This window comes from Pezoporus flaviventris, unplaced genomic scaffold, assembly GCF_033815535.1.
Source record: "Pezoporus flaviventris isolate CSIRO_AGI_PZ_B2104156 unplaced genomic scaffold, CSIRO_AGI_Pfla_v1 ptg000083l, whole genome shotgun sequence".
Classification (NCBI taxonomy): Eukaryota; Metazoa; Chordata; class Aves; order Psittaciformes; family Psittacidae; genus Pezoporus; species Pezoporus flaviventris.
In genome coordinates, this window is record NW_026892631.1 from 836,398 (window position 1) to 859,956 (window position 23,559).

At 43.5% G+C, this 23,559-nt stretch overlaps 1 protein-coding gene and 2 long non-coding RNA genes across 22 annotated transcripts in view; 2 read left to right on the forward strand and 1 right to left on the reverse strand.

Annotated features, from left to right (window-relative positions):
- The window catches only part of ESRRG (estrogen related receptor gamma), a 401,788-nt gene that overhangs the window by 367,136 nt on the left and 11,093 nt on the right, over positions 1-23,559 (reverse strand). For 5 of the 20 annotated variants that reach the window (XM_061475111.1, XM_061475105.1, XM_061475108.1 and 2 more), the window contains exon 1: positions 14,345-14,500. The exons of 5 other annotated variants lie outside the window; for them this stretch is intronic. Coding sequence is in view for 5 of the 15 variants with exons in the window: in XM_061475095.1 (XP_061331079.1) it covers positions 4,955-5,052 (98 nt within the window). In the remaining 10 variants the exon portion in view is untranslated. Of the gene's footprint in view, positions 1-4,954; positions 5,594-13,436; positions 13,569-14,344; positions 14,502-15,022; positions 15,383-23,559 lie in introns of those variants that run through there. 10 more of the 20 variants (XM_061475107.1, XM_061475114.1, XM_061475118.1 and 7 more) reach the window with 9 other exon arrangements.
- Positions 1-23,559, forward strand: part of LOC133280421 (uncharacterized) — a 112,212-nt gene that overhangs the window by 20,535 nt on the left and 68,118 nt on the right. The window lies entirely within an intron of this gene.
- LOC133280422 (uncharacterized) lies at positions 14,602-19,716 on the forward strand. The gene is made up of 2 exons (XR_009747166.1): positions 14,602-14,810; positions 19,490-19,716. It is a non-coding gene; the product is annotated as an uncharacterized LOC133280422 (long non-coding RNA).

The following is a 23,559-nucleotide window of genomic DNA, read 5'->3' on the forward strand; positions in this document are numbered from 1 at the left end:
TCCTGTGTCTTGTGCAGTACCAGCAAATTTACAAGCAGCCACTGCACAGACAGAACAGGCCGTACCCATCTGAAATCCCACTTCTTCTCTAGGACCTACGTGTTTAAGCAGTGATACCCAGATTTCTTTGTTTTGGTACCTTTTTCGAGGTTCCCAGGCTGCTCCTGAAAGAAACCTCCTGGAAGGTTCTTTCCTTGAAGGGCACAGCTGGAGGAAGTGAGATGCATCACACAGAAACCCACTTTACAAGAGGAGCTCATGCTTTCTAAAGTCTGTTGGGATGTGGGGGGAAAGACGGGAGCAGAGAAGCTTGACCTTGTCAGGATGGAAGTGCTTGAGAATATCCAAAGCAGCTCTTTGGCCACCTGGGAAAGCCGGATATTGAAAACGTAGGCACTCACATAGGTTAGGCAACTACTAAGGTTAGATGGCAGTTCAGTGGGGATATTGAGGATCTCAGTTTGGGCTTTCAAAGCCTAAATCCCACTTAAGTCCCACTTAAGGCATCTAATCCTTTTGTGGATGTGGGCCTAATGCTGTGCCAGGAAGGAGAGAGTCTATGCATGCAAAAGCTGATGGTCAGTGACAGTCTGATTCTGTTAAAACTAAAATACACTGAGAATGACCTTATTTCGTACAAAGGAATAATGCAGAATAATCAAAGACGTGTTCTAGTCATGGAAAGTTAATGGAAAGTTAATGCAGCTGATACAGATCACACTCTTGTCTTTAGACCCTCTGACAGTTTTGCTGACCTGGAGAACATTATAAACCATAAATCATGGGTCTTCAATAGCCCATGAGAAGAAGTACATTTGGAAATGATCAAAAGACAAAATGAGTATAAGAGTCCTCAAAAAAAACTTCACTTGCCCACACCAGCATAGAGGTAAAACTAGAAAGGAGAAGAAATACATAAAACACTGCAAAGTTTATACAGAGTTAATAATTTAAAGAACAAGATCCTGTCGTTCAGTGACCAACTAGTTTGCCATGCTCCATGAAATGAAGTAGTTTTGGTTCAATTGGTTCCTGGTAGCCAGGAGTCCACCCAACAAAAGCTACCCATTTATTTCTTACTTACCTGCAGTGCTGTTGGGTGTCTCAGCCATGAAATGTGAGAAGACATGGATACCGGTTTACCCTATTCTCTACCTGCGGTACGCCCATCTCAAGACTGTTTTGTTTTTTAAAGAATAAAGTGCATGTTCTTTCACCACTTGAATTTAGTTGATAGGACTGCCAATATGATATTTTCATGTACAAAAAACATCTAATTGCAAAAGTTGTCTTTGCATAAAAGTAGTAGATTTTAATGTTGATCATGAAAGCAGTAGATTTGAATGTCAATCATAAAATACAACTTTTTGTCATTATTCTATATTACTGTGCTTATAAGGAAGAGATCTTTAATTATTACTATTATTACTATTATTATTATTATCTTAATGGTAGATATTTCTGCTGTCCTCAAGTAGGCACTGCAACATTTGCCTGACTGCCCACACTGAGATTTCTCTACAGGCAAAACGCTGAGGTCTCCATTTTGGGGATTCAAATACATCTTCCCAGAGCTGTGCTTCAAATGGGAATTCTGGTCTAAGTCTCCTGCTACTGCCCATCAACCAGCACCTTATCAACTGCGAGAGAAACAAAGGGCCTCCCAGTCCTTCCTATCTGCAGATGGGCAAAGAGCTCCGGCAGCTCACCCACTAACTCTTGCAAGGTTTGCATTTCAAAATCAGTATTTGATGTTTAACAAAGAAAAGTATGCAAGCAAGCGCATGTGTCACATACCTTGAAAAGCAAAAGATGCTGTGAGCAAAGGAAAACTACCCACTGCCCCATGCCAGCGAAGTCCAAGGGACCACAGTGCACTCCTTCCTTCCTGAACACTGCATTATCCCTCCAGAGTGAAACCTGTTTTCTTCTGCCAGGCATAATGACTCGAATGTCCCCCAACTCGTTTTCAAAGAGTGTAGGAATTACTAATGCTTCCTAATGATCTCAATGCTAAGGAGACCAATGCAGTTTCTCCAATTGACTTGGATACTGGCCTTGAGTCTCACTGTGCTTTCACCTGCATTTTACTTTCAGTTCTGGATTCATCCCAGAATAAATACGCAAAGTCAAGGTGGTATCTGTTCTGTCCAGCCACCTCTTCCCTTTTGGTAAAGTGTTAATATACTTACAGGTCTGATCCACTTGTAACACTGACACAGACAAGCAACAGAAAATATTTTGCAGCTTGGCTTGTATTTTCTTTTAAAAATTCCTGTTTGAGGGCTTTTGTTTTACTTCTCAAAAGAATTTGTTTTCAGTAGAAATCAGCCTATTTTTGCCTGCTGTTAATCTATGTACAAGCTAAATCCTACCTTCCCAACTCACACAAGCAATCGCCCCCTCCGTCTGGCGGTGCAGCTCATCAGAATAGGGAAAGCAGGATTTGTCCTGCATCTATCTATGCATTTTAGTTGCAACTTGTGCTCAACAGACACTGCTCAGAGCTGAAACAGATTGATAAGAAACTATTTGAAATACTTCTGGCTGAAAAATATACAAACCATAATTACTGATAAAACAGCATAGTATGTATGTGACATCTGTGAAATACAGAAATAACCTAGAAATATAGAAAGAACCAAAGTTCCAATCTAGAACTCTTATAATCTATGCTTTCCAAATGATATATATATGTCATGACAAGTAAATACACAAAACGGTTAAGTCAGTATGTTGCAAGGTGACAGTGCTTTCTACAGAACAGAAAGGGTTAATTATTTTGAAAAGGTTTAGGGAGCTATGGGAGTTTAGATTGGCAATGATTTGAATAGTTATATTAAATAGTTAATAGTTATATTAAACAACGCATAAAGTTATTTTTGTTTGCCTTTCTTACTGCTGACCATTCCTACCCCAGGTTCCTCTTTACAAAGCACAGGCACAGCAGGGAAGTAGCACCCAGGAACATATGAAGGGAGAGATATCAGTGGAATGCAAGCAGGCTTGGGAGAGAGGCCCGGTTATGAAAAGAAAGTGCTTAAGCAGGGACATTTGTGCCTCATCTATGTGTGCTAGAGAGGTCTGGTGAGCGCATGCCCAGGGAGGAGGATTTGGTTATGGTTAGAATTTGTGAGTGACAGCCATGTGACAGCTGGGAGTCAGCAAAGATTTTGTAGGGATGGAAATTCCTGAGATAGGACACACGACTGCTCATGCGATCTGCATGTGCCTATCATCATGCTATATTATAATAGCTGACACCATGGTTTACCAGTTCTCCAAAAGAGAGGCTATAAATTAGGAAGAGGATTTGAGGAATGGTGGGTGAGAAATGAAAGTTGTAACATTCAAAAACGGAGGCATAAATATAACTTGTTTTCATGTTATCAAAACAAGAAATAAAAAAACCTCCAACCAAACCCACAACTAGTGAAACTTTGCATTTCCACTATTTATCTTTAGTGACAAGTTATTATTTCCTTAGAATATATATATATTTTTTCCTTGCTAACTTATCTAGAAAGGCCTTGGTCCTACAGACACACTTGATTTTAAGTACGTGAATAATCCCCACTGATTAGAGCTATACTCACATTCTCAGGATCAGGGCCTAAATCACAACATACAATTAGGCAGAGGCATTTCCAAAGAACTGCTTCATTTTCCCTTCTGGGGGTCCCACACTAATGAGAAGAAGCCAGTGGAGATGTGCAGTTTAACTCAAACCTGGAAAACTGAAATACTTTCCCTTTAACACTGAATCCAAGCCAATACAGTATCACATGACCTTTACCGTAATTTCTATTAAAATCATTTCATGTCTGGTTGCTTCTGCTATCCTGGCTCATTTGTATTGTTTACAACAAGTCATTGCTCTCGACAGTTAGTGGTGGCTGAATCCATGGTTACCAGTTTTTACATTCACTGGTTAAATGGAATGCAGCTCTTCAGTGGGGTTTCATGGAGAAAGCTCTTAAGAAACCACAATCCAGCTATCAATCAGGCTAACCTGGGAGAAATTAATCTGATAAACAGAAGTATCGTTGTGTATGAAATATTTATTGAAAGGGAGCTCAAGGCTTTTATTAGTTGCAGTCACAGAAGTGGGCACATTCTGATCAGGCTTAATGCACAGAAGACTTAGGTTATATGGTCTATGACATTCATCCATGTTGTGCCTTCTCTGGCGCTCACTGCAAGTAAAACTATCCAGTTGAAGGCTTAATATATATATATGAATACACACACACACACATACATATATATATGTAAATCTCAAATACTTATTTTATCAGAAATGTGCTCAGAATATAAATGGTGCTTAAATACAGGTTTAACCAGACTGCAGTCCCGGCAAAGTAACTTAAACAGACACAGACAAGATAGTAAAACACAAACCAGACAGCCTTGAGTAGAATCCAATTAAGACAAAACCCACCCCAAACGGTGCGATGTTGTTAATGACTAAATTAAACCTGCAAACAAATATATTTTATTGCTTCCTAAGAACAATATGCACTAATTCCATTTGCCCTGTTATTTATAGTTTGGTGTAGGGTGGGGTTACCAAAATCAGAAAGCAAAGCAAAAAACTTATTTGTAAGATGGACACCCCCCCACCCCCCCACCCCCTCGCCAAAATCCTTTAAAATGCCTAAAAACATAAGAAAAGTTCTCTATAGTTTGATGGCTACAATAATCGTCCCACAAGCTATATGACAGCAACAAATAGTTAAATCAAACATATTACTACTAGCTCATCTACTGCAAAGTCACTGTATCAGAAGCCCGAATTGATTTGCTTCCTTAGAACAAACTGAAAATGAATGTAACATAACATCTGAGGAAAAAAAAGGAAAGAAAATCCCTCCTACCCTGCTAATCAGATACTTTATAATGGTTGATTGCAGCTTTGCACCATGCTATTGTTGCCTGTATCATACATACTTACAGGTTCTGGGTTCTTCCAAGAGTTTGGTGCAGTTTCAAGGACAAATGTCTTAAGGAAGTCTTTCTACTGTGCAGCAGTGATCCTAGCTCTGATCTCATTACATAAGCAAAGTGCTACAGCTGACAATATAAAGGAAACTTCCTGCGTGAAGAAGGAATCTTGGAAAGTCTCAGGGTTAAAAAGGCTGCTTAAACGTGCTGCTTGATTTGCTCCCTAGTTGTGTATATACACAGTAGCAGCTGATCTCTGTTTGCAGCCCTGCAGAAAAGAAACCTTTGCTGAAAACCAATGGCATCACATTTCAGTGTGGAGCTACTGCCAGGCTCTGGAGAGCAAAGCAACCTTTGACAACTTCACCCAGTTCCAATCACTGCCGTTTGCTGTGTGTCCTACAGGACTTTTTGAAGCTGTATTATTTACTGTATCGCTTTTATTAACGCTGCTCTGAAATCCCTGCATCCCAGGCAGGCAGAATACAGGCAGAAGTCTCCCTCACTGTAATAGGAGGTTTTGACTGTGTCATGACTGTGAGCTGCAGAATTCACCACAATATATTTTGCTTTGCCTTGATTGTGGCATTTGCAGATGAGAAGCTGTTAGCTGCGCTCAAAAGCATTTTCTGCCTTAGAATTGCTAAATTAAGTGCAACAGGCATCCTGTTTATCCTAAATTCATCCCGAGCCTGCCTTGCATCAGTCACACACTTCTCAGTGGTGTTGTTTTTTTTTTTTTCTGATACAGAGTACAAGTCAAAATATTTGGGGAGTGGGAGGGGGCTGCTTCTTTCATTTACTATCTTATCCAGAGCCTTTAGTATTGTTCCCCCCTTGGACTAAAATCGTGGAGCACAACATCCCAAATCCAGCAAAGTTTGGTATTCTGACCAAAATCCCAGTGTGACTCCAAATACCTATATGTTCCATATATATATACACCAAACATATAATGTTATTTGTTATATATATGTTTTATATATATCCAGAGCCTGCCAGGGATGGGCAGAACCTGCATCCGCTTCCGCGGTTTCTTACTGCTGTCCAAGTAAACTAATAAGACCAGAAAAGCAACATTTCAAAAGAATACATCTGCTAGAGCTATTCCAACTCCTAAACCGGGAAGCAATGCTCCAAACACATCCTCATATTCAATGTTAAGGAAATATCAATAATTAATTCAGATTTAGTTGTTTCACCATTTAGCCCAAGGCGATTCTCCAAAGAGTAACTGGGACCATGCATTCCCCCAGCAAACGGCCAGAGGGTGACTGTAAAGCTTGAATACTGCTTTCCAAATGGGACCTACTTCTCTCTCCTGGATAACCAGCAAACCTCAGAAGAGTCCATTCTCAAAGTGCACAATTACAGAGTATGCTTAGGAGGAGTTACGGGTTTTTTTTCCTGGGCATTTGTAAAACAGATTATTCATGACCCTCTTTTCCCCTCAGGCACTATGACTATTCTAGCTACTAGTATATTGCGTGTTATTTCTTTAATATTATATTTATTTCAAAGGACAGAAACCAAAACTGACAGTACATCAAGACAGCATGCTCTATGATTCAAACAGCAAAATAATTGAGATCCTCTGGATACACAACATCCAAGTGTGCGTTTGCACATTGTACACGCACGCGTGAGCTCACTCACAAGCACGAACAAGTTTAAGGGTTTGTGGCCCAGTTTTCAGAGACACTCAGTTCAGGGCCTCACCTCCCTTTGATAAAAAGTAAGAACAAGCAAAATCTGATTAGTAAAACATTAAAAATAAAAGGCATCATTTATAGCAGGGTAACCATACCAATTCAGCATGCACTTCCACCCACATGCACCTCTCCTTTAGGAGCAGAATCCTATCCACCCCTGGACTGTGTCATATAGGAGAAATGAAAGTGTGTAGTGGCACCAGCAGGATTAATCTTGATCGTCTCCCCAGAGAGACAGTGCAAGGCAGGGAACTGAAATGCTGGCTAAGAGGCTGGGCTCACTTGACTGCCTGCGTCACCTCTGTGACATCACCTCACCTTTCCGTGCCTTAACTAGCACCATCACCTTTAACGCCGATTGCAAAAGCAGTGTCTGTGCTGAAAGACAGGGATTGCATGTCAGAGAAAGGTAAAGGGCTAAAACCTGAAATTGTGCATCCAGGTCCCAGCTGTGGCATCAAAGGGCTATAACCTTGGGCTGCCTGCTCCTGGGGTGCCAGTGCCCAGCCTGCCATCTGGACTCCACACACCACATTCTCAACCCTTGTCCAGGTCATCTCTTTCAAATGTAGTATGACAGGAGAGGGTTTTTTTTCTGTTAGAAATTCAGCACAGAGTGAAACAAGCTCTTTCAAGTGTCTGCATAGAAAGGATGAGACTTCGGAATGCTGCATGAGAGCAGTAATCTGACCGTATTCAGCAGTCCTACCTACACAGCCCAACTGGCACTTGTCAAGTGCTGGAGGATGTCCACGCCACAGTAGAGTCCACTTCTCCTTACTTCTCCTTTATTATCATGTTCTACCCATCACTGCTGGGTCAATATGGATGCAGGGACACAGCTCCTTCAGCTACCTCCTTTGTGACCATATACATATATTCTGACCACGGGACACACAGGAATTGCCAAATCCCTCCTCCCAGTTTTCCCAGCTATACCTCAGCCTCCCATACTGTCTTCCCTTTTTTTTCCTTTCTGATTTTGTCATTGGATTTTGTTTTCACAGCAGGGAGCATACTAACAATTCAAGGTCCATTTTCCAGCCTTCAGAGGACAGGATAAAGTAGTCTGACTACTAAAGAGAGACCCCCAGAAAATGTTTGGAGAGGATGTGGAGCAAGACCTAGGTGAGAAATTAAGAGGAAGTTGATCCAGAGTATGTCAGAAGCTATAAATCTCCACCCCTTCTCCACCCATCCCCAGGGTGGCCGTCGGAAACCAAGCCCACTGCCTACTCTTCTGAAGTCTAAACTAGTACTGATGCCCATGATGGGCCATGCCCTGCCTTCCTGAGGTCCACCAGTTGTTTCAAGTTTAATTAATTCATGCAGGTCTTAAAATTCAAAGACATCATCAAGAGGAAGTCATTTGAGGCTAAAACTACTAACAAGTAAAGCAGCAAATTCTCAGTTTAAGCATCCATCTCTGTTGTACATTTTAAAAACCTGTTTTTAGGAGTCAAGTAATGACAGTCCATATTTCTCTCCTAAAAAGATATTTCTGGCTCTTGTAATAAAAGAAGAATGACTGAAGGTAACCACAATAAAACAGAAGCCAGTGACACTTTTAAAAGTCACACTTTTTAGCTAGTCTCACAATTTTCAATAAGCATTAATGGCTTTTAATTACCAATCTCTGAACCCAATAGGAGCATGCAGAATAATGAGAGCTACACCCAAAAGCACCTGCAAAGTCAGGCTCCAAGAAGCACATCCTACCCGTTTTATTCAGCAGAACCTTAGGATTTTGCTTAAATATTAAGCCCCAAAATCCGTTCATCTGCACCTGCCTGAGCTCTGCACAGATGCTGAATATGTCCTATCCCCAGTCTATCCACATACATATTAACTGTGACTACTACTCGATTTTCTTTTTAGCACTTTAAGGCATTTTGATCCTCGTCAACGTATGGAATACCTTCCTCATCTTCACATACTGAGTGGCTACGTTATCCTCATTGAAATTCCTCCACAAAAGTCACTTCTCCTTCTGCATCTATTAAGGCTTTAAATCAAGACTAATATGATCATCAGGAAATCTGTGTGACTTAAGCTGCTTGTTGCTCCCATTAGCAGCTCTGCACTACCTGATCGTTCAAGATTCTCCTTCCTGTTGTATTTACTATGATTACATTTTGTGCTACGTGTACAATTAAAATTGTTTGGGTTTTCATACTGCTCTTGTCTTTCATTTGCTCTCTTAAAAGTATTCAGCATACTTTTAAACCAATATAGGTGATAATACAAATGTAAATATCGCCATGGAGGTATCACAATAAATTTGACGTTTGGTATAATTCATTCAAGGCATCTAGATCCAATTTAAATACTTTCCCAATTTTAACCAAGGCTTCATCACCAGATGAACTTAAAAGAAGGTGTACGACTTCATGCTATGCTGGTAATCCACCCTAACTGGGAAATAAATTTTCAGTGATTAAGTTGAATTGTTCATATAAAAAGCCAGCTTCAGCTTTTTACCCATACAAAATAGCTTGGAAAATATATACTGCATGTGTTTATTATAGCTACAGTTGCTATGAACATCTATAACTCTCCGACAATTTCTTTGATTTATGTTCAAAAACATACAGGGCATGAAATGATGCCTGCAACCTTAAATTTCCCTCAAGAACATTGTGGGGAGAAGATATATTCCAAAACATCATGTTAGATTCCTTGTTATGTCTCCTTTTTAAAATAAATGTATGATAATCAATTACACATGCTTCAAAGCAACTGCCACTAGATTCCCCAACAGAAAAGCTGTTTGAGGAAAGTTCCATTTTCTTTCCCCTAATGGTTGAGTTAGAAGAGATCTTGCTCAGATATTAAAGGAAAAAAAAACAACTGTATTATAAAGGATAGGCTCTGCTCAACTTGTATATGCATGCACAGGTTTGTGCTTGCCTATGCTTGACTTATAACAAGGTTTTCAGAGAAGTAATATCTCCACTGATCAACATGCTAACAAAAGCATGTGTGTGTGAAGATCTCGCACCTAATCTCGTCGTATACGCTTGTAGTAATCCAACTGATGTCAAGAGAATGACACAGATGATAAGTTAATGTATCAGGCTCGACTTTCCTTTCAACCTCAATATGCAAAACATTCCTTTAAGAAGTCTACCCAGCTGTAGTTTCCACTAGAAACAGAAACCTGCAGATGTTTATGGGAATAACAATTAAGCTGAATGGCATCTCTCTGCCATAAAACCTGGGTGCACGTAAGACTGGACTTCGCAGATCTGCCTGAATTCCATGCAGAAGCTGAAGTGCTTGTTTTCTCCAGGGTACCGAGGCTGATGGGTTATATGCCATTAACTGGTGAGCATAATATGGGTATCTCCACAACCTCATGACTCTGGCACAGGGACAAGGGCAGCATCCCTGTGCAGCATCCTTGGGCAGCACCCTTGTCCACGATGAGGAGACCAGAGCACATGACACCAGGCACAGAAAAGGTCAGGACCTTTTTTTTCCCCCTGCACCAGGCAGTTTGTGCTGCCTGGTAGCAGCATAGGAAATGGAAGTTCCCATTCCCTATGTCCTGCGTATTTATTGTTTTGGGTTACACCCCAAGCTAGACAGCTGGCAAACAATAGAGAAAAGCGGACTGGATGGGACAAGCCTCCCTAAGGAGGACTGACACCTAGGGGCATTGAGTTTCAAGCAAATAGGGAATAAGGTGGATCCAAGACTTGCTTCAACTAAAGAAAAGCCCTCTTCAGCCCTGCAAGTGTGCACCATTTTTGTGCTCAATCTGGAAACAGAAACAAATACACCCATCCACCTTTTTGTTTGTTTGGGTTTTTCTGCTGTCTTCCTTTGAATTAAAACGTCAAAGAAAGAAAAATTCACCAGAGAGGAAATACTGGCTTGCACCCTCTTTGGAGTCCAGCACTGTTTTATCCATTACTAATGAAGCCGAGGAGGAGGAGGGGAGATTACTGGATGGGCATGCCTATTGCCCATGCAGCCCCAGCTAGATAGCATCAACAGTTGTTCTCCTATTTTCACAGTGGGAAATAAGCAGGTACTAGCTGTATAGGAATAATCAGGAGGAATCTAGGTCAAAATCAAAGCAACACTGCTCTGTCCATTTCACAAAATTCACATGCAAACACAACACTCACTTGAAAACAAAGAGCTTGTTTGTAACATTTATCTCTCTTCAATGCCTCAATGCTAAACAAGTGCACAGATGTCGGCCTACCTTGAGTAAAAGGCACTACTCCTTTCCCGGGACTTTGGAAAAGGCATCCAGAATTATTCAGAATCAACATCAAAATGCAATATTGGGAAATCTGACAATCATTCTTTGAGAAAGGCAGGCTTGAAAGGCTCTCTTGTTCGCGGGTAAACCTTCGGTTAGTTTTTCTAGTGCTGGTGGTTCAATCGAAAGGTTTGCCAACTGCCCCCTGGAGAAAACTGGAGATCTGCATTTAAATGGAGATATAGTATTTCCAAACGCATGGTACCTGCGAGGCAGATACTGTCAAGGTTTCTTAGTGAGTGGATCTCAAATTGTATTAGGTACATTTCAGTGCTGTAACTATCCTCATTTCGTAGGGCTGGGGCTATTTCCATATCATTTTTCTGCATGCGTGCTTTGTAATATTTGTCCTGATAAGCCAAAATTAAACCCTCCCATCCACAACAAAGCCCTCACCTACCAACAAGAAGGAATTACAACCTGATGTATAATTTTCTGATATGGGCGATGAAGGCTATATTAGATAATCTTAAATAATTGAAAACTCTGATGACTTAATCGAGTAGCGAGCTTGGTTTACAATGCAGCCAATTTAGAGCCATAAAAACACTGTGTAAAATTTTTATCTTGTGGTTGACCATTACATATCCTATTTATTATTCCAAAGCATTTCAACAGCATTTTTTTTCCTTCATCAATGTGGATGCTGGCATTTAGCACCCCCTCACTAATAAACACATGTGATTTTCTTCAAACAGCTTTAGGAAAAAAGAAAACACAAAAATTAGCAGATCACTACAAAACTGTTCTTTGTTGCAATAAGCATCTTTTTACATTTTGACTTGAACCGACTTCATGTGCTGCAAAATACGCTTGGAACTACCAAGACTTACATATAATAAATCAAAGCCATATAGGTGAGTTACAAAGGCGGGTGTAACAACTGATACTGACACATCAGAGAACCAGATAAAGGGGAAAAAAACCCAAAACCTCATGAATACTTTGCTGCTAATGTACCTGAGTTCAAAGAGCAGCATTCATCTTAGGAAAATGTCTTCATTTTCCTATCAGAAAATCATCCTAACCTTCCAGAAAAGTTTTTGCGAGTATACAAGGAAGGCAGAGGAGAACATTTAGAGTGCAAAAGACACTCGCGACGGGTTTCAGCCACACAGGCATCAGTCCAGGCAGCCGTTCTCTGAAATTCAGGTTGCAATTGCAATGTCCCTGTAAACAAGGTTACAGTGAACGGCCCTAGATACCCTTCTCAGCAGCACCTTCACCAGGAGCCCTTCAGCTGTCTACTTAGTTTGTTATGCCTTATCTCGCAGCCCTGACATCTTAATGCTGATTCAAATTCAGGATTCAAAATGAAAGATGAAATATCTCTGAGATCACTTAATATTGAAATACCATTGCAGTAATAAGTGGTGCCAGAGCTGGAGATACGGATATAGTACTCCAGTGGTAACCTTTTAATTTCTGACAAAATACTAGGGAATAACTGTGATACTGCACACACAGTGACTGCAATCGGTTTGTTTTCCTTATTTTGATAATGAATGTCATGCTTACCTTCTTCTGCCCTGGCAAGATTTTAAACTGTGAAGTCCTCTACAAGGAGCTCTGCCAGGTTCCTGGACAGCCATGGAACCCCTCGCACCACAGCCCCACATCCCCAGCACGCAGACCCATGGCTACCCTGATGCTCTCAAGACACGGAAGATCATAACCACATGAGTCACTTCTAAGGCTCACGTTCTAAGGCTTTGGCTATTTTCAGAGGAAATGGAACGCACACACCATGCGTAATCTAATGTAGGTTATATTGTAAACTACTCCCATCCTGAAAGTGACCGAAGGTATGCTACACCAGAACATTTTGTCCTCTGAAATAAAACAGGGAAGTAACACTAGAATGTATCAGGCAACTTTTACACTTTGTATTTGAGACAGGGTGGATAATAAACGCTTAAAACTTGGGGGCTTTTATACAAAGGACATTTCCCTGCTGGCCACAGACAGGCTTGAAGAGGGGTGGGCGCCTGTTTATGGGCTGGGTTATGTTTGCTGTTAGTCTCCTACATACTATGAAAAGGTAGGATGGGGCAGGGGGGTGTATGAGGAGGGTATGGGGGAGAATTACAGGAGAGAAACCCAAAAACCCAAGCTGCACAGTGCCTGTCTTCCCACACTCCCGTTCACCTTCATTTTCCTCTCCTTTATATTCTACTCATTTTTACTTGCCTCCCCCATTATTTAGTCATCTCCTAAATGCAGTCCTTTCTTTGCTATCATGAGAAACACGTTAACTAGACCAAGTACTGGGAGTGCTTCCCCTGCAAGCACTTCAAAACGTACCTCCGGACCACTCTCCCCTTCGTAGCATTAATGCATGCGGGAAAAAAAAAAATATAATAAAATAGAAAAGGGAGAAAAAATCTTCCCCTCGCAGCCGGGTCACATTGAGGCTTCCCCACACCCGCAACCCCCCGCACCCCCTTATCAGGACCCAAAGCAGGAAGCGCAGAGGGAGCACGCAGGACAAGGAGTTCTCTTACTTTTCCTTCGCCCCCTCCGCACCAGCTGGCCCGGCCGCGACTTCCGACGCCACGGCAGGAGCGGGGCAAAGCGCGTCCCGCATGGCACGGATGGGCGGGCAGAGAAGGGACGGGAAGCGAAGGGACGCCCGGCAGCAGAATTCCCACCCCCCGCCCGACGTGCAGGGCTCCGGCCAGGCCTGCGCGGCTCCCACGGGTCGCTCGCAGAAGTGTTCCAGGAAGGAGAAAGCGGCGGGGAGGGGGACGGGACGGAGGCAAGCAGCCCCCCCCTTCCTTCACTCACACCCCATCCTCTTCCTAGACCCCCCCATCCCCACGGCCTCTTCCCGCCCCCCCCCCCCCCCCCCGCCCGGACACCTCGGGGCACCCACAAAAGGACACCCCAGTGGATGAAGGGCGGGGGCATGAGCAGCCGCCGGCACAAGCTTGGAGAGTCCGGTCCTCCTGACCCGCTCGCAGCCGCTAAAGCCACCCCGGGACCCCAAACTCTTGCTGGCCAAAGCCTCGCCACTTCCCCGGCGCTCCTGACCCTGGGCTGGGGGGGAGGACAAAACCCTCCGGGCTAGGATCTGTCAGCAGAAAACAAAATCATTCTCCCTCCCCCCTTTTAACCCTCTACCCGGCCCGACAGTCTTAAATAATTATCGGAGAAACGCGAAACACTGAGCCCCGGGCAGCCGGTGCTGCCATGCGGCTTTTTATGGGGGTGGGGGGGAAACACACGGGGACGACCGACTCCGAGCAAGTGCAATTGACAAGGTCTGAAGGTGGAATGGGGGGAGGGAAGGGGATGGGGGGGGGGGGAAGCGCTTCTGGAGCGAGCGGCTCGTCTCCGTGCGGAACCATGCCCCCCGCTGCAATGTCAGCTCGCGGAGGTGCGGGGTGGGGACGGGGAGGCCCCACTTTACCTGGTCAGCTCAGAACCGCAGGCAGGCTAGTCAGGTGAGTCGTCGGGGATTTTAAAGAAGCCGAAGCCGGTTTCTTTGCTAGGAAAGTCTACAACACCATGCAGGGACATTGCAAAATCTTTACACACGCCTCCTTTAACCGGGCTCCCGCGACCTCCGCCGGCGAGGGGGGAGCCGCCGGCGGGCTGCAGGCCGCGCAGCGCCGCGGCGGGCGGGCGGGGGGCGCGGGGGGCGGCGGCGGCGGCGGGCGCGGCCCCAGCGAGGGAGAGGCGGCCCCGGGCTGGCGATAGCGAACGCAGACCCCGCGGCTGCGGCCTCGGCGGCGGCCCCGGGCCTCCCTGCCGCCTTGGTAGCGCCGGTCCGCACTCGGCCTGACCCGGGACGTCACGCCGCCTGTCTGTTTTCTCAATGATAACTTGGCAGGAGAAGGGGGAAGCGGCCGGGTTTTTCCTGGGCTCGTTACTGGGTACGTGCACGTTTCCTTTACATGCGTGTTTTTTGGGGTTATTTTCCCTTCCCCCCCGCCCCCTTTTTTTTTAAGGGAAATAATGAAAAGCCGAGACAGGAAATCCGGGGCGCGGCGGGGGCTGCCGCCCCGCGATGGTGGCGGGGTGCGGGGAAGCAGCGGCGCGGCCGAGGGGCGCAGGCATGCGTTCATCTTTTTGTCTTTCATTTTACCTTCAGGGTGACATTCAGTGCCGGGCGAGCTTCGCCGGTCACCGCCAAGTCTCGCCTGGAAAACAAACCAAACCAAACAAAAAGAGAAACCACCCCCCTTTACCCTCCCCGAAAATAAAATCCCAACCTGCTACCGAAGTGGGGGGGCAACCCAGTGGGGCGGTCGACAGGACACCTCGCCCAAGGGATGTGGGGATACTCGGAGGCACGCAGGAGCAGCTAGCAGCTGCCGAGCAGCCGCGGGATGGGGAAACTGATTGAAGGGGGGGGGCATCCCCGAATGTGTATATATATATAAATATATATATATATATATATATTAAAAGGCCCCCGAAACGCAGGAGGCGGCGTAAACTGCTCCTAGGCGAGCAGTGAGGATGCTGCCGTGCAGGCCTGGCGCTGCACTGTAGCATCCCACCCCCCCCCCCGAGTCTCCTCCAAGCCTCTGCAGGGGAAGCTGGGGGGGGGGGGGGGAGTGTGGGGGGTGGTGCGGGACACGGACCTCACCCTCCGCACAGACCCCGGGTTCAGTTCGGGTACCCCCGCGGGGCGCAGCAGCCGCTCGGCAACACAATGGCGTCGCTGCTAAGGACTGGCGCAAACCCTGGCGGGATTCACTCGCGGGTGCTTAAACCATCTCCCCCTACCTCCGCCGCTGCGGAGCAGCTATTTCCGAAAGCTGGGCGGTTTTACGTTAAAAGAGCGGGTGAGCGCTGGCCTGCAGTTAGCACCGGGGTTGGTGTGAGCAGCGGTAGGGGCTGGCAAGGCACCTGCAATTTCTTACCTCGATTTTCTTGTACTCTTAGGCAAATCCTCTAAGTCTACACAAATGGCCCTGTTAAATTCAGGGGACCTTCTACATGTTGGGTTTAACCCGCGTGCAGAAGTATTTCCACGTGTAGGCCTCACTTAAAAACAAAGTACCCGTGGTAGCTTCGGTTTGAGTGCTTCTTGAGCTAAAGATCAGTTGCTGCACACACACACTGTTAATAGCCCAAACTGCCGAAACACCACGACACCCTGCACGGTGACCACAGGGCGTCCCAGCAGCGCCCAAGGTCAAGTTTACCTCTTTTTCGCTGAGTTGTGCACCACCTACTTTAATAACCAGTTACAACGTTGGGGATGCGCATGTAACTAGTTCATGGAGGGATACATGTAGCAGGGCTGAAATGAAATTAATTCTTCTGCGACTGCCTCTGTTCAGCCTTAATATTACCATTAGCGCTTTCATTTTCCTCATTTAAATACAATAAAAGGAAAATTGCCTTTGCTTAATATTGCTACTAATCAGGTGTTGCTATTCCAGTTGTTAGGTAATAAAGTCAGGGAGAAGTTAGTGTGCACCTTTTCTGTTGCTGGACTCTGCTCCCACTGGCACCTTGTTTTAAATGATGAGATCTCCTCTTGCAGCTGGAAACACAGTTGGGGGGGAAAGAAAGTCCCTCTCTGAATATGGTACAGTCCAAACATCGTTTTAATGAGCCTGAAAGTGAAAGCACTTTTTTTCTTTCTTTCTTTTAACCCAAGCTACTTAAGATGCTTTCTGGCTTGGCTAGAAAGACGAGTCTGTTTAATGTTTCTATTTTGGACTTGGTTTGAACAGCTTTTAAGCAAAATTCTTACCCGTCTTAACTATACTGTCTCAGCAGAGCGCAGCGTACATTACTGATACATATTTTTGGTAGACTTGAAAAGCATTTTGTACGGCTTGATCATTGTCTGTATTTCGTCATTAGTTTCTTAAGTGAGGCTCTTCTGATTGATGTGGGGAATTGCTTTGAAAGGATGAAGGGTATGGTGTAGCTACCCAAGATGCTACTTGCAATTATTCCATACCTCGGCTAAGAGGGAGATTTTTAGTTGTGATTGTTACACTTTTAAAAGTGAATTAGTTAATCAAATTGCTATTTTTGGAATGCACTTAAAAGAACATTAAAATGCATAAATTTCATTAAAATAAATGAGCAGATAGTCAACAAAACAAGTATTAGTCAAATAAGATCTCACCCATGGAGCCAAATTCAGCCCTGGTGACATCAACTGAGTTGTGCTTGTCTACAGCATATTTAATTTGGCTTCTGCAGTCACACAGCTGACACTATGTGGTTGTCAAATGTGTGTATATTAAAAATGGGTGAGCCGTGCTCCTCCAACATGATTAACCTCTGAAATTCACCTGGTTTCCATTTAGCTCAGCTGTGCCATCCTATCGCATATGCAATTTTTGGTTCTCATAAACCCCAGAGATGCAGAGAGGCATCCCCAACCCTGGTATTAGTCTAAGGGACATGAGTTGTCTCTGAAGCGAGGGTGCGATGAGGTGGATTTCAGCAGAGGCTCTTCACAATGGGCTGCATATATGCTTCAGTTAAAAGGCTGCACTAAAGTCTCTCCTGCCATCTTTCATTACTGTTGTTACTCATGCCAGTGAGAGTAAAGGAAAGGTTGGTATGTCTATAATCACACATTCATTTGCTATGTAGATATATCCTAAGAGCCTCTCCGCACAGGAAGATTATTCAGGAATAAGGTTGGATGTGCATGTAAAGCAGAATGTGCTCAGATAGCTTGTTCATTCTGGAATGACCGAGCTCTTTCCTGGTTTCACTTAATCCACTTTCAAAATGGATTAAGATAATTCAAGAAAGGGAATTCTTCTGCTGGTACAAGATTTGTCTACACATGAGTTTAGTCATTAGTGCAGTATACCTAATAGGTGTTTTGGAATGATTTGGTGCATAGACAAGTCCAAAGTCCCACAGGTGCAAACAACAGAATTTAGTCTTTCTGTATAACATGAGGTTAATTTAGGCTGGAGTCTTACCTACTTCTTTCCTTGTGAAGGATATTTAATTCATTACATGTTTTTAGCAAAAAATCCTACAACAGCTATGTATTTATGCTCAATTCCAGGATAGCAATGCCATGTGCCCTCCACTAAAGTAAACAATCAGTACCTTCTCAACTGCCTTGAAGTTGACAATAGATTCATTGCTGGAGAAAACACCAGTTTCTCAGTGGTAAATATTTTGAGTTGACTGTTGCAAACAAAAGCAAAACAAACCTAAAGCCCTGCTCTGTCCTTTTATAAACACCCATGATCCATTTGTACTTTGACTGCATGCCATTCAAAGCAATAGCACCCATTCTAATTCAAGAATATTAGTTCCTCTCAGATTTGCTCAGAAGGGCTCGTGGAACAACAGGCCCTTAAGAATAGAAAGCTAATGTATAGTTTGCATATGGAGATCTAAAATGGGGAAGAATCTATCTGAAACTCAGGCAGATGCTCTGAATGAGGTGTATTGTAGCACTGCTGGCATACAGGAAAGTTACCAAAATGATACTGAGAACATACAGAGTTTTTTGTGACTTTATGCCAAGCAGAAAGTTCATCAAATGTCATTTGGTCTCATTCTGTGCCATAGAAGAGGGGGGACTCCCTGACATGAATCGAGACTCTAAAACTTTAAACTTAAGGTTGGCTGTTGGGTGGGGTTTGTTTTCGGGTTTTTTTTTTTTGGGGGGGGGGGGGGGGAGAACTAGACAAAGAAATAATGTAAGCTCAGCTAGTAAAACAGCCAAGTTTTTGAAAGAAACATGAATATAAAAACTAGATGGCACAAATTGCTGACCCTTTAAACATTGACAAGGGAAAAGGCAGTAAAAGCTATGAAGATGAAAATCCCAACTCCTACTTTGTGTGAAAGGCTTCAATGTGGGGTGGCAAAGGGTACCAAGGGCTCTTCCCTTACGCAGGTGAAGTAATCCCGCTACTCTGTGTAACAGGCAATGATGCCACACATTGTATTCTCCTTCCTAAGCTCAGTTTGTGATTACAAGCATGGCTTTGCTGTCCTGTGTTGGTCTTGGTTGAGGATATAGAGAGTGGATTTCACATATGCCTCCCTCACACCAAACCTGCTTATTTAATGAGAAGCTTCCTGGTAAGAAAGTGAGTGTTGACTAAAGAAGGTAAAACACGGATAAACATAAAATAATCAAGTTCTTGGATTCTCTTGTGCTGGGTGGCTTTGAGCATGGGTCTAGTTTTGCTATTAAGGCTCAAATTAGACTAAGATCAAAGGCATCAGGAGCATGCCTGATCTGAAATCCTACTTGTGTAAGAGACTGGATTAGATAATTTCACACTGCTTCCACTGAAACGTCTCTGAGCCACCTGCAGTGGTGGGTTATCCCAGTTCTCTCCCACTTTTGTCATTACTCCTGTCATTAGGTTAGATAAAAGAAGCAGTTCTTTACTGTGAGGGTGGTGAGGCTCTGGAATGGGTTGCCCAAGGAAGTTGTGAATGCTCCATCCCTGGCAGTGTTCAAGGCCAAGTTGAATGGAGTCTTGGGTGACATGGTTTAGTGTGCGATGTCCCTGCCTTGGCAAGAGGGTTGGAACTTGATGATCTTAAGGTCCTTTCCAACCCTAACTATTCTATGATTCTATGATTACAGGGAAATTTCTCATCCAGCGAGGAAAGTGTCTTTAAGTTTCTGAGATGATGGCATGGGCAAGAGGAAATCTCAGCGCACAGCCAATGCAATGAAATTAAGGATCCTCTATGGGAATTGGTTAGTAGCGCCAATGGTTAATATTTGTCATAACAACAACCAACAGTTTTGTTTTTTGTTCTAACAATGTGAATTACACATTAAACATTAATACAAGTTATTGTACTTTTCTTTTGATCTTCAAGCATAATCATTTCAAATGAGAGTTTATACATGAGCATTGAAACAAATCCCTGAGTCATGTGAATTTACATTGGGTTTACTCTGGGGGAAAGATATCCCACGAGTTACTCATGTCTGCAAAACATAACATACTCATAAATCAGAAGGCAAAAATAAAAAGAGCTTGTATTTGGCTGTTGGAATGTGAATATCTGTGTGGATATTTGGCTTGTGCGCTAGTGGTAATGCAACATTAAAAAGTTCATTTATCAGAGATCAGGATTCGGCATGGGGCCCTCACCTAATAGGAGATCCAAGTCAGCTCAGAATAAGCAACCTCACCTTTTAGCTTCTGCAGTCTGGCTCCTACAAAGTAGCGACCCTAGCGTCAGAGGAATTTGAACCAACTCAAAGTAAAGGGATCAGAATTTGGCTTGCTTCACACAGACAAAAGTTGCCAAACTGCCATCATTAAGGAGTAATACTGCATATACTTAGCAAACTGTACAGTGCTGAGTGGCACCTTTCCAGATGTCCTTGACAGCCATCTGCAGTGCAAGGCTGACCCAGTCCAGACCAACTCTAGAACCTACTCGACCATATCTGATACCTGCTCCTCTTGGTTTAACATCAGTCACAAACATTGCGTTCCATGAAAAATATAAACACTCTGGACTGTGTATCTGCCAAGACAGTTGTTTAAAATACAAACAGAATTTAAGCCCTTTCCCCTTTCACACGCTACACAAATATTACAATAACCAGCAGTCTGCACTTAAGTAGTGTACGTGCAAAGTACATATGACTTACTGAGGAAAGTACAGGTACAAAACAGCATGATAGGCCTGATTCAGATAGGTACTGACTACAAGATTTTCAGCATGACTTTTGCCTTTCCAAAACAGGTCTCAAAGCCAGGGGTTTCAGAAGAGGAACGGCTGCCAAGGAGGTATTATGTTTAATGGCAGATAGGCTCTGTCTATGATTCAGGTCATAGCTCATGAATCTCAAAAGCCCATTAATGTATTTCATTCTTAATGTATAAATGCTAAAGGAGTCCTGAAAGCCAGAGATCCAGGATTATCCCACATAACTCAGTGTCCTCACAGGAGGCTACAGTCATGCTTCTCTGCTGCTTCTTTTCTGTGGCCTGGATAACCTTAAATGCTGATGGTAGAGCTTCAAAAGGAAGAGCAGAAGAAGCCTATGCATAGAATAGTTTATAGACTGGAAAAGGAGGAAACATGAAACCCTTCATCCATGAACTTGAATTCTTTAGCTGCTATGTTTTATATAAAGACAGAGGAACTGATACTGTTGAGTTGAGAAGGAAGCACCTGTGACACTCCATTAGGGAACCCCAGCATTGTTTGTGTGAATTAAGCCTTCCCTGAGGTTTCAGAACTTCACCTGGCATGTTAAATCAAAAGATTAATAGATTAATATTGGACCTTAAACAATTTTGGGCTGAAGGACCTCAACTACCTCAACTCCATCTAGACACTGCTTGAAGCACATTGACATTACCCAGCTTTAGAAGTTTCGTGAGTCTTCTGACTTTTCAAAAGCCTAGGAACATCCCCAGGCACAAGCAAAGAGCTGTACTTGCAAAGATGTGATAGATACAAGTAGAAAATGGTGTACAGAAGCTCTTAAGGAGGACTTCCTTAGCATCAGTCAGGGTGACAAAGCCTGCTGGACCACAGGGTCCCAGGCTGCATTCACAGCCCTGGGATGCCTGCTAGAAACACTCCCTGGTCATTTGGTGTGTTAGAGGTTCTCATTTCTAGAGACCTAAATGAAATGTGCTGATACTGAGCCCATCCTTCCTCTTACAGCTAAAGGCCTCCAGCAGGTGGTCAGGAGGCCAATGGGAAGGAGAGGACACCAGTTTTAACCCAGTTGTTCATGATGAAAAATGATGAGAAGAGTGAAAAGATTATTCTATAGAAGAGTGCTTTTACTTACATTTAACTGCTTAACACCAGTCGGAACACTGATTTCCATTACTGTATATGCATGTCATGGTATGGTGAAATCTTCTTCAGTAATTAACTGGTTAGAGCCACAGACTAGAAACCAGCTATGCAGCCAGTGAAAGCTGACATAGCTTTCATGAATCAGTGGACTCATACCAATTCATACTGGCTGGGGATTTGGTGTTCAATTTCTGATTAAAAAATTGCATTTTTCTATGATATTTGTTGGGCTGTTTAGCCTGGAGAAGAGAAGCCGCATGGAGACCTCACAGCAGCTTTCATTATCTGAAGGGGGACTACAAGGATGCTGAAAGAGGGACTTTTCATCAGGGACTGTAGTGATAGGACAAGGGGTGATGGGTTCAAAGTTAAAGAGAGGAAGTTTAGATCAGATATAAGGAGGAAGTTCTTTACTGTGAGGGTGGTGAGGCTCTGGAATGGGTTGCCCAGAGTAGCTGTGAATGCTCCATCCCTGGCAGTGTTCAAGGCCAGGTTGGACAGAGCCTTGGGTGACATGGTCTAGTGTGAGGCATCCCTGCTCATGCCAGGGGATTGGAACTCAATCTTAAGGTCCTTTCCAACCCAAGTCATTCTATGATTCTAGGATTTCAGTTGTATTATACAGCAAAGCAATAAAGTAAAAAGTTCTAAATATTTACACAGCCAAGACCAAGGCAGAACGAATGCAAAATCTTTGGCAATCAAATCCTACAACCACATTATTATATATTTCAGTGTTGGAGCCACGTGGATTACTCCTTAACTTCAGGGCAGCTCATTTTCTTGCCTCCATCTTTCCAGCCACTATTAGAGCTACAACCTTTCCATCTCTTTATGTACTAATCTGCCACCCCCAGGGAGAGGGGGACAAGTTACATGATGGGTGTTTGTCTATGGGTGAATGTCTAAATTTGAAGGCAAACAACTGAATTTTAATGGCAGAAGATAATCTCCAGGCAGTGCAGGAATTAGTGGGGCCTACTGCTACCAGGAGCTGTATGCTATGCTCTTCTCTCCTGCTGAGGTTAGCAGAATGCAGGTGAGATGAGAAGGATGCAGAAACAAGCTGCACAATACCAGCTCCTTCTCTGATGCCACAAATAACAGGGCAAGAGACCTGCTGCTATCAGGCCCAACAGAGTTGCCCCAGTATCAGTGCAGAGAAATGTTGACAAAAATAAGGGTAACTGCTCCAGATTTACACCACCAAAGATGTGTTCTCATTAGGTATTTATAGCCTAGTAGCATTGTTTAGGGGAAGAAGGTGTATTTATTAAGTGCTGTACAAAATACTTCATCAGATTAAATTCCTGCATCCAAAACCACAACAACAAAGATTGCAGAGGGAGGGTGACAAACAACAGGATATCCTGGGAAGAAAGTACACCAGTAATTGCAGCAAAGGCAGCCAGCCACAGAGGCCTTTGCTTCGCATAGGGTAGCGATAATTCTGCCAAAGAGGCAAGTGTTTATTTCCTTTTTAGCTATGCTATTTCCATTACATTCTTGAAGTAGTTTTTTAAAGCTTACAAACATCAAGTTTATAAAGCTGAAAACCTTGTCATATCTAAGACAATATATACCAATTTATCTAAATCTCTATAAGAATATGTCATCTAATATGATCTGAATTTTTTGTGGGGTTTGAGAGTTTAAGAAGTTTAGTGAAAGAGGGATAATTTTTGGTCTTGTTTTTGTCTTCTCAGAAGATTCAGGAAGGAATATAAAGGATTGTCGCCAGATCTGTATATATCTACCTGTAGATAATGAAACAGAAAATAAAAGATGCTTCAAAATATCACCAGTCTTAATTTGCTCTGTAGCGCATGGCAGAGTTTCAGCAATTTTCACCAAAACAAGGAGACCCACTGC